The following is a 16,485-nucleotide window of genomic DNA, read 5'->3' on the forward strand; positions in this document are numbered from 1 at the left end:
TACTCCTGCTAGTCAGGAACATACAGTACGTATGTTCCTGACTAGCATGAGGGTTTGCCACAATGGTATTCCTTCAAAATGATGATCAAATTAGGCAGGTGAGAGCATGCTTTCATCGTCTCAATCAAACCTGATTGTTGATCATCATGTAGGATGTTAATTTCTTTAACCTTCATTTAACTAGGCAAGTCAGTTAAGAACAAATTCTTATTTACAATGACGGCCTTGTAACAGTGGGTTAACTGCCTTGTTCAGGGGCAGAACGACAGATTTGTACCTTGTCAGCTCAGGGAATCGCTCTAGCAACCTTTCAGTTACTGGCCCAAAGCTCTAACCACTAGGCTACCTGCCGCCCCAATTTGACCATCCTGTTGCAGGAGAACTTTCCAGCAATGCAGGAAATTAAAAACTTGTAGTGTATTTGAGGTTTAAAAAGGCTTCTGAAATGTGTAATTTCCACTTTGAAATTCAAGACTTGATTTTTCCTTGTGAAAAATGGGTCATCCCCTACAAAAATGTCTATTAATTATAATCCACATAATAATTCACATGTCCTGTTGCTGCAGGATTATTTCCCTGCTGTAGCAAACTGGCTCAAATAAAGATCCTACATCTGTAAGAAAGAAAAGAGAAGAAAAGTCCTGAAACACTGCTAAAGCCCTACCTTTGACAGTCAGGTAAACAGAGCTGAGGGTGTGTCCCAGAGCATTGGACGCAGCACACACGTACAGCCCTGTGTCCTGATGTTTACAGTACATCACTTTGAGCGTGTAGTAACCCTCTCTGTCCTCAAACAGAAGGTGACGCCTCCCAGCCTCTTGGGGCGCTCCATCTTTCTTCCAGATGATCTCAGGCTTAGGTTTCCCTGTCACGAAGCAACGGAACTTAGCATGTTTCCCCTCCGACACCGCAAATTTCTTCACATTGGCAGAGTTCAGATTGGGCTCGTCCGGCTGTCTCGACAAACCGTGTCTTCCCATCCTGTGCCTCATACTACGAGGTGATGTCTGCCCGTTGCTGTGCCCATTTGACGTGGACGCCCCGCTCTCCTGCCGTTCCGGGACGAGCTCCACAAGCAGCACTGCGCCCGCCAGCGCCCCTCCTTGATTGTTATGGGCTCTGCAGGTGTAGACACCCCCGTCGGGCATCCGCGTCCGGAAGATCTTCAGCTGGAACCAGCCTCCGTCCTGGCTGCTGATGTTGAAGTGGGCGCTCTCGAAGATGTCGCTCAGCTTCTTCCCGTCCTTCTCCCACACCACCTGGGGCAGAGGGTTGCCCGACAGCTTACAGGAGAAGGCTGCGTCCTCGCCCCGGTCCACCCTCAGGGAGAGGGGCTTGATGAGGAAGTGAGGTCTGTCGTCTGACAGCAGGGGCTCCCCTCCATAGCGCTGCTTCTTTTTCTCCCGCTCACTCTCCTCTCCATTTTCCTTCTCTACCGCTCCGCTCTGTTGGTCTATCGCTCCGCTCTGTTGGTCTACCGCTCCGCTCTGTTGGTCTACCTTTCTGCTCTGTTGGTCTAGCTCTCCATTCCTCTGCTCTACCTCTCCATTCTGTTGCCCTCCATACTCCCTGTTCTCTTGCTGTCTATATTCCCCATTCTGGTTCTGTTGCCCTCCATACTCCCTGTTCTGTTTCCTTCTAAACTCCCCATTCCGTTGCCCCCCTAACTCTCCATTCTCCAGCCTGGTTTGCTGCACCCCATTGACCTCTGTCTGTTTCTGTACCCCTTCCCGCTCCTGACTGTTCCCCTCCACCTTCAGTGTGGCAGAGGCACACGTCTCACCCACGGTGTTACTGGCCTTGCAGATATACTGGCCTGCGTCCTCCAGCCTGACCCCAGTGATGTGTAGGAAGTAGGCCTGGCCCTCCTCCGACAGCCTGTAGCGTCCCTCTGACAGGATCTGTACATTCTTCTTCTCCCAGACCACCTCGGGACGAGGGTCGCCGCCGATCTTGCATTGCAGGACGGCGTCCGTGCCACACTGTGCCGCCACGGGGCGCGAGTAGCCCAGTACACGGGGGGCACCACCGAATATGTCCATGTTGGCTTCCTGCGTCTGTCTCAGTCCCTTCTTCTCACTCTGATGGGCAAAACAAATGGGCTCCGTAGTAGAAGTCTCTTGTAGATTGTGTCACACGGTCGTCTCTACCGCATATCAATCTGCAGAGAGAAGATATGAGTCGTAGTACATTAATAATACAGTTACCACATAACCCTCACACAGTATCTAGTGATGTCTTTTATACATCATTTAGCAATAAGGCCCAAGGGGGTGTGGTATATGGCTAATATAACCCTAATAACCCTAATAACCCCTATAGCCCTAATAAGGGCTGTTCTTCCGCACGACGCAACACGGAGTGCCTCCAGTCTGGCGCCGACAGAGATGGCCGCCTCGCTTCGCGTTCCTAGGAAACTATGCAGTTTTTTGTTTTTTTACGTGTTATTTCTTACATTAGTACCCCAGGTCATCTTAGGTTTCATTACATACAGTCGAGAAGAACTACTGAATATAAGATCAGCGTCAACTCACCATCAGTACGACCAAGAATATGACTTTCACGAAGCGGACCCTGTGTTCTGCCTTTCAACCAGGACAACGGAATGGATCCCATTTGGCGACCCCAAAAAACGACTCCGTAAAAGAGGGAAACGAGGCGGTCTTCTGGTCAGACTCCGGAGACGGGCACATCGTGCACCACTCCCCAGCATTCTTCTCGCCAATGTCCAGTCTCTTGACAACAAGGTTGATGAAATCCGAGCAAGGGTAGCATTCCAGAGGGACATCAGAGACTGTAACGTTCTTTGCTTCACGGAAACATGGCTCACTGGAGAGACGCTATCGGAGGCGGTGCAGCCAGCGGGTTTCTCCACGCATCGCGCCGACAGAAACAAACAACTTTCTGGTAAGAAGAGGGGCGGGGGCGTATGCCTTATGGCTAACGAGACGTGGTATGATGACAGAAACATACAGGAACTCAAATCCTTCTGTTCACCTGATTTAGAATTCCTCACAATCAAATGTAGACCTCATTATCTACCAAGAGAATTCTCTTGGATTGTAATCACAGCCGTATATATTCCCCCCCAAGCAGACACATCGATGGCTCTGAACAAACTTTATTTGACTCTTTGCAAACTGGAATCCATTTATCCGGAGGCTGCATTCATTGTCGCTGGGGATTTTAACAAGGCTAATCTGAAAACAAGACTCCCTAAATTGTGTCAGCATATCGACTGCGCAACCAGGGCGGGAAAAACCTTGGATCATTGTTACTCTAACTTCCGCGACGCATATAAGGCCCTGCCCCGCCCTCCTTTCGGAAAAGCTGACCACGACTCCATTTTGTTGATCCCTGCCTACAAACAGAAGCTAAAACAAGAAGCTCCCACGCTGAGGTCTGTCCAACGCTGGTCCGACCAAGCTGATTCCACACTCCAAGACTGCTTCCATCACGTGGACTGGGATATGTTTCGTATTGCGTCAGACAGCAACATTGACGAATACGCTGATTCGGTGTGCGAGTTCATTAGAACGTGCGTTGAAGATGTCGTTCCCATAGCAACGATTAAAACATTTCCTAACCAGAAACCGTGGATTGATGGCAGCATTCGCGTGAAACTGAAAGCGCGAACCACTGCTTTTAATCAGGGCAAGGTGACTGGTAACATGACTGAATACAAACAGTGCAGTTATTCCCTCCGCAAGGCTATCAAACAAGCTAAGCGTCAGTATAGAGACAAAGTAGAATCTCAATTCAACGGCTCAGACACAAGAGGTATGTGGCAGGGTCTACAGTCAATTACGGACTACAGGAAGAAAACCAGCCCAGTCAAGGACCAGGATGTCTTGCTCCCAGGCAGACTAAATAACTTTTTTGCCCGCTTTGAGGACAATACAGTGCCACTGACACGGCCTGCAACGAAAACATGCGGCCTCTCCTTCACTGCAGCCGAAGTGAGTAAAACATTTAAACGTGTTAACCCTCGCAAGGCTGCAGGCCCAGACAGCATCCCCAGCCGCGCCCTCAGAGCATGCGCAGACCAGCTGGCTGGTGTGTTTACGGACATATTCAATCAATCCCTATACCAGTCTGCTGTTCCCACATACTTCAAGAGGGCCACCATTGTTCCTGTTCCCAAGAAAGCTAAGGTAACTGAGCTAAACGACTACCGCCCCGTAGCACTCACTTCCGTCATCATGAAGTGCTTTGAGAGACTAGTCAAGGACCATATCACCTCCACCCTACCTGACACCCTAGACCCACTCCAATTTGCTTACCGCCCAAATAGGTCCACAGACGATGCAATCTCAACCACACTGCACACTGCCCTAACCCATCTGGACAAGAGGAATACCTATGTGAGAATGCTGTTCATCGACTACAGCTCGGCATTTAACACCATAGTACCCTCCAAGCTCGTCATCAAGCTCGAGACCTTGGGTCTCGACCCCGCCCTGTGCAACTGGGTACTGGACTTCCTGACGGGCCGCCCCCAGGTGGTGAGGGTAGGCAACAACATCTCCACCCCGCTGATCCTCAACACTGGGGCCCCACAAGGGTGCGTTCTGAGCCCTCTCCTGTACTCCCTGTTCACCACGACTGCGTGGCCACGCACGCCTCCAACTCAATCATCAAGTTTGCGGACGACACAACAGTGGTAGGCTTGATTACCAACAACGATGAGACGGCCTACAGGGGAGGAGGTGAGGGCCCTCGGAGTGTGGTGTCAGGAAAATAACCTCACACTCAACGTCAACAAAACTAAGGAGATGATTGTGGACTTCAGGAAACAGCAGAGGGAACACCCCCCTATCCACATCGATGGAACAGTAGTGGAGAGGGTAGTAAGTTTTAAGTTCCTCGGCATACACATCACAGACAAACTGAATTGGTCCACTCACACAGACAGCATCGTGAAGAAGGCGCAGCAGCGCCTCTTCAACCTCAGGAGGCTGAAGAAATTCGGCTTGTCACCAAAAGCACTCACAAACTTCTACAGATGCACAATCGAGAGCATCCTGGCGGGCTGTATCACCGCCTGGTACGGCAACTGCTCCGCCCACAACCGTAAGGCTCTCCAGAGGGTAGTGAGGTCTGCACAACGCATCACCGGGGGCAAACTACCTGCCCTCCAGGACACCTACACCACCCGATGTTACAGGAAGGCCATAAAGATAATCAAGGACAACAACCACCCGAGCCACTGCCTGTTCACCCCGCTATCATCCAGAAGGCGAGGTCAGTACAGGTGCATCAAAGCTGGGACCGAGAGACTGAAAAACAGCTTCTATCTCAAGGCCATCAGACTGTTAAACAGCAACCACTAACACTGAGTGGCCGCTGCCAACACACTGACTCAACTCCAGCCACTTTAATAATGGGAATTGATGAGAAATGATGTAAAATATATCACTAGCCACTTTAAACAATGCTACCTAATATAATGTTTACATACCCTACATTATTCATCTCATATGAATATGTATATACTGTACTCTATATCATCTACTGCATCCTTATGTAATACATGTATCACTAGCCACTTTAACTATGCCACTTTGTTTACATACTCATCTCATATGTATATACTGTACTCGATACCATCTACTGTATTTTGCCTATGCTGCTCTGTACCATCACTCATTCATACATCTTTATGTACATATTCTTATCCCCTTACACTGTGCACAAGACAGTAGTTTTGGAATTGTTAGTTAGATTACTTGTTGGTTATTACTGCATTGTCGGAACTAGAAGCACAAGCATTTCGCTACACAAGCATTAACATCTGCTAACCATGTGTATGTGACAAATACATTTGATTTGATTTGATTTGATTTGACACAGCCCTTAGCTGGTATACTGGCCATATATCACAAACCCCCGAGGTGCCTTATTGCTATTATAAACTGGTTACCAATGTAATTAGAGCAGTAAGAATAAATGTTTTGTCATACCCGTGGACCTTATAGTCTGATATACCACGGTTGTCAACCAATCAGCATTCAGGGCTTGAACCACCCAGTTTATAATGCCTTATATACAGCCCATCAGCTTTGTCTTGGAAGAAGTACTACAGCCTTTCACTCTGAATGTTCTGCATATAGTGGACAATGTATTCACTGCTTTGTCATAACAGAAGGACATTGAATACAGCCCCAAGCTGAAGGACAGTGTCACATTCACTGTCTTCAAACTCCATGTCATAGATGAGCCAAGGCACAGCGTGCATGTAATTCCACATCTTTTAAGTGAAACTCTCACAAAAAAACAGGTAAACAGAAACCAAAAGTGATGCAACCATGGCGCACACAAACACACACAGAAAATAAATAATTAGGTGGGAAAAAGGCTGCTTAAGTATGATTCTCAATCAGAGACAACGATTGACAGCAGCCTCTGATTGGGAACCACACTTGGCCAAAAACAAAGAAATAGAAAACATAGAATCCCCACCCAAATCACACCCTGACCTAACCAAATAGAGAAATAAAACTTCTCTCTAAGGTCAGGCGTGACAGTACAGCCCCCAAAGTTGCGGACTCCGGCCGCATATCCTGACTCTATAGGGGAGGGTCCGGGAGGCATCTATCCTCGGTGGCGGCTCCGGTTCGGGACGTAGTGGATCGTTGCCGGAGACTCCGGACCGTGGATCGTTGTCGGAGGAACCGAACCATGGTTCATCGCTGCAGGCTCCGGACTGGGGACCGTCGCTGGAGGCTTCGGACTGGGGACCGTCACTGGAGGCTCTGGACTGGGAACCGTCGCTGCAGGCTCCGGACTGGGGGCCATCACTGGAGGTTCTGAACTGCAAGCTGCCGCTGGAGGCTCTGGACTGGGAACCGTCGCTGCAGGCTCTGGACTGGGGACCGTCACTGGAGGCTCTGGACTGGGAACCGTCGCTGCAGGCTCCGGACTGGGGACCGTCACTGGAGGCTCTGGACTGGGGACCGTCACTGGAGGCTCCGGACTGGGGACCGTCACTGGAGGCTCTGGACTGGGGACCGTCACTGGAGGCTCTGGACTGGGGACCGTCACTGGAGGCTCCGGACTGGGGACCGTCACTGGAGGCTCTGGACTGGGAACCGTCGCTGCAGGCTCCGGACTGGGGACCGTCACTGGAGGCTCTGAACTGCAAGCCGCCGCTGGAGGCTCCGGACTGGGGACCGTCGCTGGAGGCTCAGGACTGGGGACCGTCAATACAGGCTCCGGACTGGGGACCATCACTGGAGGCTCAGGACTGGGGACCGTCGCTGGAGGCTCCGGACTGGGGACCGTCACTGGAGGCTCTGGACTGGGAACCGTCACTGGAGGCTCTGAACTGCAAGCCGCCGCTGGAGGCTCCGGACTGGGGACCGTCACTGGAGGCTCCGGACTGGGGACCGTCAATACAGGCTCCGGACTGGGGACCATCACTGGAGGCTCTGGACTGGGGACAGTCGCTGGAGGCTCTGGACTGGGGACCGTCGCTGGAGGCTAGGGACCGTCGATGGAGTCTCCGTGCCCTCGATTTTCACTGCAGGCCATGGATCATCACTGGAGGCTTCATGCCATGGATTATCACTGGAGGCTTCATGCCATGGATCATCACTACAGGCTCCGGGCCATGGATCATCACTGGAGGCTTCGTGCCATGGATCATCACTGGAGGCTTTGTGCCATGGATCATCACTAGAGGCTTTGTACGTGGAGCCTGAAAAGGTCTCACCGGACTGAGAAGACGTACTGGAAGCCTGGTGCGTGGAGCTGCCACAGGGCTTACCAGACTGGGGAGACATACTGGAGGCCTGGTACGTGGAACCGGAACAGGTCTCACCAGACTGGGGAGATGCACTGGAAGCCTGGTGCGTGGAGCAGACACTGGATACACTGGGCCGTGGAGGCGCACTGGAGGTCTGGCACAGAGCGCACCGGCCTGTGAATGCTCACTGGAGACACAGTGCGCATCACCGCATACACGGTGCCTGACCGGTCACATGGTCCCCGCGGTAAGCACGGGGAGTTGGCTCAGGTCTAAACCCTGATTATTTTGGGGAGCTGCCTCTCAGGCTTCCATGACCGGGTCTTGTCCCCTGCCATAACCTCCTCCCTGGTCCAGCTCGTCCTCCAAGTTGGCACGTGCTGCTTGGTCTTTTTGTGGTGGGTAATTCTGTCATGTTCACCGTCTTAACTCCCTGTCATAAATGAGCCAAGGCGCAGCATGTAATTCCACATCTTTAATAAAGTGAAACTTTCACAAAAAAAACAGATAAACAGAAACCGAACGTGACGCAACAGTGGCGCACACAAACACACACAGAAAATAAATAATTACCTACAACCTTAGGTGGGAAAAAGGCTGCCTAAATATGATTCCCAATCAGAGACAACGATAGACAGCTGCCTCTGATTGGGAACCACACTCGGCCAAAAACAAAGAAATAGAAAACATAGAATGCCCACCCAAATCACACACGGCTCTCTAAGGTCAGGGCATGACAGACAGTGCTTTCTCCTCAGTCTAGTGGTGTTGACCCAGTAAAACAACCCATGAAAATGTATCTGAGAGTAAAGTGGAGGTTTGAATTGACAGTAAAGTAGAGTCTTAGTCAGAACCAAACAGACCACAGCCCTCCCAGCTGGTGCTGTAGCTCAGCCAGAGGAGTATTTCAAGTAGTCTGTCCAAATAAAGACCCTGCCTGGAGGCCTTGTGTCAGATAACAGACAATCCACACAGTAACATACAGTATGTACGCCTTTACTCTCCAACATAAGAGTTACTTTACACTAAAGGGAAAATATGATACCTCCTGGGATTTTGGGATTACTGTTGATGTGCTACCTTACCTGAGAGACAGTCACAATCTGAATGCCCACAGGGATTGGGATCAGGAAAAGGGAACTCTAGAAATGCCTAATACATGCTGTCATTGTTGCTATACTAGTAACCCCATATCAGGGTCAGCTATAACCTTCCAAATGCATTGTGGTGCAGTTGATGTTCCTATAGTTTGTCTGTAGCAGCTGTAGGTTTCATCTCTGGCATGCAGGGGCTATTTCCCAATACAGAGATAACTCTCTCTCTCTCTTACACGTGAACACATGGCATTTGATAATGCAGCCAATGTGTCTAGGTGCTGCAGTATATTCCCTCCAAAAGGCTGTCATACAGTACATTCTACTGGATCATGCCATTGACCCAGTTATCTATTTGGTTACCATGGGGGCAAAGATCCTGTTGATAAAGAAGCTCTTTTATCGACTTCCAGTGTTCTCCGAGAGTTGCTGCATTTCCTCTTCCCTCTCATAGGTGAGGTGAAATGATACACAATCCGCGTCGCTTAAATAATGATACAATCGTACAAACTATGATAATCAGAAACTTACCAGTGATTCTAGAGTGACACTTCCTCTGTTCCACATTGACAATATAGCCCAGAAATCAAAGCCACTCTTCAGAATCTCCTCCCAGGGTTCAAGAAGACTTGGACCCCTTTGATTGGAATGACACTTGACCCAAGTGTAAGTCTGGTTCAGCGTCCCTTAAAATGGCCGCCGTCTGCTCTGTCCGGTAGGGATATGTTTCCCGCTCTCAGTGGTCTGCTGCAGTCCTGCTCTCTCACTAAGACAATAATATCTCTCAACATGTCCTGACTGAATAAAAGCTAAATGAGTGTCTTGATCAAGTGCAATTCTCTGTTTCAAACAGCATCAAACAGATCCACAGCTCTCAAGGCTCATCCTGTTGCTGTATCTGTCCATCCAGTGAGGTGGCTGTGGCTTCTGGAACTGGTGGGGGTCTGGAGCTCCTGTACAGGGACCACACAATCCACTCTGACTGCCTGCTGGTTTGCGTCACCCGGTCCTAAGGCGCCCTGTGTGTCAATGTCAGGGAGAGAGTGAGAGAGGGAGAGAGGGAGAGAGAGAGAAAGGGGGAGGGAGATGAACAACCGTTAAATGCTTGTGCAGCTGTTGCCCTGCCGCTGCTAACCGCCCCTAAAAATACCACAGGTTTTGATGACAGCCAGTCAGATAAGTCTTGGCCCTCCATTCACAGACCCTACAGGAGCTAAAGATAGACAGAAGCACTGAGCAGCACTGCTCTGTGACTGATCAATCAGTTTCCTAGAGATCCTCTGTTTAATCTCCACAGAGGACACCCCACCTGCCAAGACAGTGACTCCCGGCATCAAGCACACTAGCTCATCATCCGTAAACACAGACGATGTATGATGTGTCATTGACATAGATGTTTAAATGTACATTCTGGAAGGGCAGTTGATAATTGCTGAGCTCAAACTCTGCTTATAAACAATTGGTGAAGAATTTAACCTTTCACTGCAGTGAAAATCAGAGTCACACAGAGTGATTCTTGGTAGTCTTAAACAAATCTGCTTTGAAACAAAAATATCCACCTCACACACATGGTTATGGGCTTAAAACAAGAAGACACCTGCACCATGTCAGATATAGAGTTGAAATGTATTACATTTTGAGTTTGCATCCCAATATTACACTTTATATACATCACAGAAGACTGAAATATAACAAAACTGTTATACATAGAAACACGAGTTTATTGATTATGAAATTATGAAAAATATGAAAAACATTCCAGCCAGGAGGCCACTAGGTCATTTGACTGCAGGAAAAGCTATGTAGGCCTACATAAATAACTAGACATATAGTCATTGCTATCACTGCATATGCTATGGTAATGGCCTCCCCTATCAGTGTCTGTCAGCCCCAGCCCCCAGCCCCCAATTACCAGCCCCCTTCCCCAGCCCCATGCCCCCCTCCCAGCCCCAGAGCCTCGCTCTGGGTTAGCAGACATAGATTAGAGGGTGCTTGTAGGATAGTGTTGTTCGTCAGAACCCATTACCTTCTGGCGCATCAGAACTTCACCACCACCAGAGTGACCACCCGAGTCACCACCCGAGACTGCCATGGCATCTGTTTCACAGAAACACAATACATACAGCTGGTGTTGTTTCATGGAAACACAATAAATAAAACTGAGGTCACTGAAGCACTTTGAATTGTTGAAGTAGCTACAGCTTAACTACCACAACACGTACTATGGTACCACCACAGACATGTAAAATATGTTCTATTGCACTACGGATGGGTCCATGAAAGTCTACATGGCAAGGAGAATCCTGTTTGTTTTACACATTCAATTTATATAGGAGCTACAATGGGACTTTCCGTTCTTCTGTCCCGTTCATGGCAAAAAAGGTCAACTACAAACTCTCTATGCTTGTATGGTGAGAGACTGGGCCCATTACAACAGTTTGACTACAGCTTGTATGGTGAGAGACTGGGCCCATTACAACAGTTTGACTACAGCTTGTATGGTGAGTGACTGGGACCATTACAACAGTTTGACTACAGCTTGTATGGTGAGAGACTGGGACCATTACAACAGTTTGACTACAGCTTGTATGGTAAGTGACTGGGCCCATTACAACAGTTTGACTACAGCTTGTATGGTGAGTGACTGGGCCCATTACAACAGTTTGACTACAGCTTGGACCCATTACAACAGTTTGACTGGTAAGTGACTGGGCCCATTACAACAGTTTGACTACAGCTTGTATGGTGAGTGACTGGGCCCATTACAACAGTTTGACTACAGCTTGTATGGTAAGTGACTGGGCCCATTACAACAGTTTGACTACAGCTTGTATGGTGAGTGACTGGACCCATTACAACAGTTTGACTACAGCTTGTATGGTGAGTGACTGGGCCCATTACAACTGTTTGCCCATTACAACAGTTTGACTACAGCTTGTATGGTGAGAGACTGGGACCATTACAACAGTTTGACTACAGCTTGTATGGTAAGTGACTGGGCCCATTACAACAGTTTGACTACAGCTTGTATGGTGAGTGACTGAGCCCATTACAACAGTTTGACTACAGCTTGTATGGTGAGTGACTGGGCCCATTACAACAGTTTGACTACAGCTTGTATGGTGAGTGACTGGGCCCATTACAACAGTTTGACTACAGCTTGTATGGTGAGTGACTGGGCCCATTACAGTTTGACTACACAGTTTGACTACAGCTTGTATGGTGAGTGACTGGGCCCATTACAACAGTTTGACTACAGCTTGTATGGTGAGTGACTGGGCCCATTACAACAGTTTGACTACAGCTTGTATGGTGAGTGACTGGGCCCATTACAACAGTTTGACTACAGCTTGTATAGTGAGTGACTGGGCCCATTACAACAGTTTGACTACAGCTTGTATGGTGAGTGACTGGGCCCATTACAACAGTTTGTTGCACAGCTAGAAGAGGATTGGCCACCCCTCAGAGCCTGATTCCTCTATAGGTTTCTTCCTAGGTTCCTACCTTTCTAGGGAGTTTTTCCTAGCCACCGTGCTTCTACATCTGCATTGCTTGCTGTTTGGGGTTTTAGGCTGGGTTTCTGTATATCACTTTGTGACATCGGATGATGTAAAAGGGGCTTCATGAATACATTTAATTGATTGATTGATTGATTGACATGAAGGAGGCCTGTAGATATTTCACAATGGCCTCCCGTGATGTGATTACCAATCACCTCAGGTTTTGTATCCCCATTGTGATTGGTCCCTGAACTCACCGGAGGCAATTTTGAAATATATATAAACCTCACCTTCATTTTCTTCTGTAAAAACCAAAGAGAGTAAACCTTGATGAAGGTTAGGGCTGAAACCCGTAGGTTTTATGGTTGACAACAAAGAAACTATTTAATCAACTTCCAGTGTTCTCCGAGAGTTGCTGAATTTTCTCTTCACTCTCATAGGTGAGATGAAATTACACAACGTATCACCTTTGCACAAAATGTGCGGCGCTTAAATAATGATACAATCGTACCGGACACGAAACAACTATATGATACTATTAAACTTTTCTTGCTAGCAAATGGCAAAAAATATGATTTTATAATTCAATGTTTTATCATGACTATTTTTCTAGTCAGAGTTGGACAGATGTGTGCTAAACACTCTATCCCACCACTGGAAGCCTCATTCTAACTACACTTTTCAGAAAGAGATACTATGGCTATACTTCTGGCAGAAGCACAGAGACTGGTCTCCTCACGTCCCTGTAGTGAGAGAGTTATAAAACTGCTGTCCTTATCTGTGCAATGTTTGAAATAAAAGACATGTCCTGTTCAGGTTTTCCTTCCTGTTGGCCTCTTGTTCAAAATTCATTTGGTAGTTCTTGATTGAGTTAACATAGTCAAAGCATATAGACCCCTTATTTGATTGTAAAATAAAATGCCTTTCACTGGGGACATCCCCCCCAGTTTTATCATTGGAATGTGATACAAAACGAGGCAACGATGTGCTTTAGGACCATGTGGATGCCTCCGAGCGGTCTGGTAGGCTGTTTGGAATGTTTATCCTACTGGATAAAATATATATATATATATTATACGTTATACTAATAACGTTCATATGCAGTCACAGTTTAAGTGGCACCTTGAAAATGTCACTTCCTGTGCTTTGACTGCCCAAGTTGTGGAGGAAGATGGATGGAGTCTGGCTCTGAAGTGAAGGCCCTAGAAACACAACGCCTAGATACACACCTCCAGGCTACATAGCTGAGAAGCGTGGTGAAATCTCTCTGAAAGACGAGTGGACCTGCCTGTCTACGTGTGTGGACAAGATTGAGGTCGAAATGAGGTACCTGGAGATTCAGAGTTTCAGACGTGCAAGCTATCTAACCTAACACAGGAGTAGACTAGTCATTTAAAAACTCATTGTACATGGTTCACCTCTCAGAAACGTCAGGCATGTTCTGGCAGCACTCTAAGATTACATGATGACCTTGACATTTTGTGTGAGTTTCCTTGGCTTACTGAACTAAATGACAGGCGAGGAAAATTGGCTGCGTTTCGCAATTCCTGACTTGTTAACAACCGTGACTGTGTTGACCCTCCTGAGAGGAGAGTGAGAGTCATTATGGCTGTCAGTTATGTGTCTTGTTTCCTGCAATTCCCTTTGGGATAAGACAACTATTCCATTATATTCTATTCCCTTCTATTGTATTCTATTCCATTCTATTCTATCCTATTCTATCATTTACATTTAAGTCATTTAGCAGACGCTCTTATCCAGAGCGACAACTATTCCATTCTATTCTATTGTCTTCAATCCTATTATATCCTATTAAATTCTATCCAATTTAATTATATTCCATTCCAATCCATTCTATTCTTTTCCATTATATTCTACTCCATTCTGTTATGTTCTATTCTAGTAGCTCAAGCCAAGCCAAGGGTAGGATTGCCCTCTACTGACAAAGAACTGCCATCACTGATCTATTGGTCAGCAGATCTGACCACACCACACATAGAGTACTGTAGCTAGCAGTGCAAGGCTGAACTACGCAAACTACGCAAACTACATATTGTACAATTAATAACATGGGCATATGATGTCTGTTGACATAACATGAACCATATCTAAATTTGCTTGAACCACATCAATAAATGCCACTCTTTAGGGATTGGGAAATCTCTCTTGAGAAGCAATTCAACTGGCCACACAGTGCATTCAGAAAGTATTCAGACCTCTTGACTTTTTCCACATTTTGTTAGGTTTTCCCCCTCATCAATCTGCACATAATACCCCATAATGACAAAGTAAGACAGGTTTTAAGAAAGGTTTTCTAATTTATAAAAAATAAAAACCAGAAATACTACATCTACATAAGTATTCAGACCCTTTACTCGATTACAGCCTCAAGTCTTTGTTGAAGCACCTTTGGCAGTGATTACAGCCTCGAGTCTTATTGGGTATGGCACTACAAGCTTGGCACACCTGTATTTTGGGAGTTTCTCCCATTCTTCTCTGCAGATCCTCTCAAGCTCTATCAGGTTGGATGGTGAGCGTTGCTGCACAGCAATTTTCAGGTCTCTCCAGAGATGTTTGATTGGGTTCAGGCTCTTGCTGGGCCACTCAAGGACATTCTGAGACTTGTCCTGAAGCCACTCCCGCGTTGTCTTGGCTGTGTGCTTAGGGTTGTTGCCCTGATGGAAGGTGAACCTTCGCCCCCAGTCTGAGGTCCTGAGCGCTCTGGAGCAGGTTTTCATCAAGGATCGCTCTGTACTTTGCGCCGTTCATCTTTCCCTTGATCCTGACTAGTCTCCCAGTCCATGCCGCTGAAAAACATCCCCACAGCATGATGCTGCCACCACCATGCTTCACCGTAGGGAATGTGCCAGGTTTCCTTCAGACATGACGCTTGGCTTTTAGGCCAAAGAATTTAATCTTGGTTTCATCAGACCAGAGAATCTTGTTTCTCATGGTCTGAGAGTCCTTTAGATGCTTTTTGGCAAACTCCAAGTGGGCTGTCATAAGTGGGCTGCCACTCTATCATAAAGGCCTGACTGGTGGAGTGCTGCAGAGATGGTTGTCCTTCTGGAAGGTTCTCCAATCTTCACAGAGAAACTCTAGATCTCTGTCAGAGTGACCATCGGGTTCTTGGTCACCTCCCTGACCAAGGCCCTTCTCCCCCGATTGTTCAGTTCTGCTCTAGGCAGAGTCTTGGTGGTTCCAAGCTTCTTCCATTTAAGAATGATGGAGGCCATTGTGTTCCACTGTGTTCTTAAATACTGCAGAAATGTTTTGGTACCCTTCCCCAGATCTGACACAACCCTGTCTCGGAGCTCTACGGACAATTCCTTCCACCTCATGGCTTGTTTTTTTTCTCTGACATGCACTGTCAACTGTGGGACCTTAAATAGACAGGTGTGTGCCTTTCCAAATCATGTCCAATCAATTGAATTTACCACAGCTGGACTCCAATCAAGTTGTAGAAACATCTCAATGATGATCAATGGAAACCGGATGCACCTGAGTCTCATAGCAAAGGGTCTGAATACTTATGTTTTGAATTTTTATAAATTTGCTAAAATGTCTAAAAACCTGTGTTCACTTTGTTATTATGTTTATTTTATTTTATTTAACCTTATTTAACTAGGCAAGTCAGTTAAGAACACATTCTTATTTTACAATGGAGGCCTGATTAATTTGTATTATTTCATCAATTTTAGGTTAAGGTTGTAACATAGTAAAATGTTGAAAAAATAAAAGGGTCTGAATACTTCCTGAAAGCACTGTATGTCTTCATTAGAGAATATTGGTTTCCATATGTAGGCTTTAACAGTGTGGGTGGGTTGATTTAGTGCTAGATGGACAGACTCACTACACACTGCACACTGCACACTCACTGTCTGTCAGCTCAGCAGCTTTTCCATTCTCTCTGGGTGGAATGCAGGGTTTAGGGGCATGTATTATATGCCATCATGTCTCAACATGGGGACATGTATAAGCCAACTAACTGCTGATAATACCGTTTTCCTGCAGCCTTTGATTAGGCTTAGTCAAATGAGTCTTGGTGTACAGAAAGCTTATTGAAGAACTTGCATATTGTGTAAATAATTGTTTGACTGTGCCCTATGTTAGTTTACATGATTTTGAAAGGTTTGTGGATATC

General features: G+C 47.1%; 1 protein-coding gene across 1 annotated transcript; it reads right to left on the minus strand.

Annotated features, from left to right (window-relative positions):
• Positions 1-545: 545 nt before the first annotated feature.
• Positions 546-9,878, minus strand: LOC135572527 (peroxidasin homolog). Its single transcript, XM_065020645.1, has 3 exons — positions 9,373-9,878; positions 665-2,161; positions 546-613 (listed from the first exon to the last, which is right to left on the minus strand). The coding sequence occupies exons 2-3, from the start codon at positions 2,040-2,042 to the stop codon at positions 546-548; spliced, it is 1,446 nt and encodes a 481-aa protein (XP_064876717.1). The 5' UTR covers positions 2,043-2,161; positions 9,373-9,878.
• Positions 9,879-16,485: the final 6,607 nt, after the last annotated feature.

Source organism: Oncorhynchus nerka, linkage group LG2, assembly GCF_034236695.1.
Source record: "Oncorhynchus nerka isolate Pitt River linkage group LG2, Oner_Uvic_2.0, whole genome shotgun sequence".
Taxonomy (NCBI): domain Eukaryota; kingdom Metazoa; phylum Chordata; class Actinopteri; order Salmoniformes; family Salmonidae; genus Oncorhynchus; species Oncorhynchus nerka.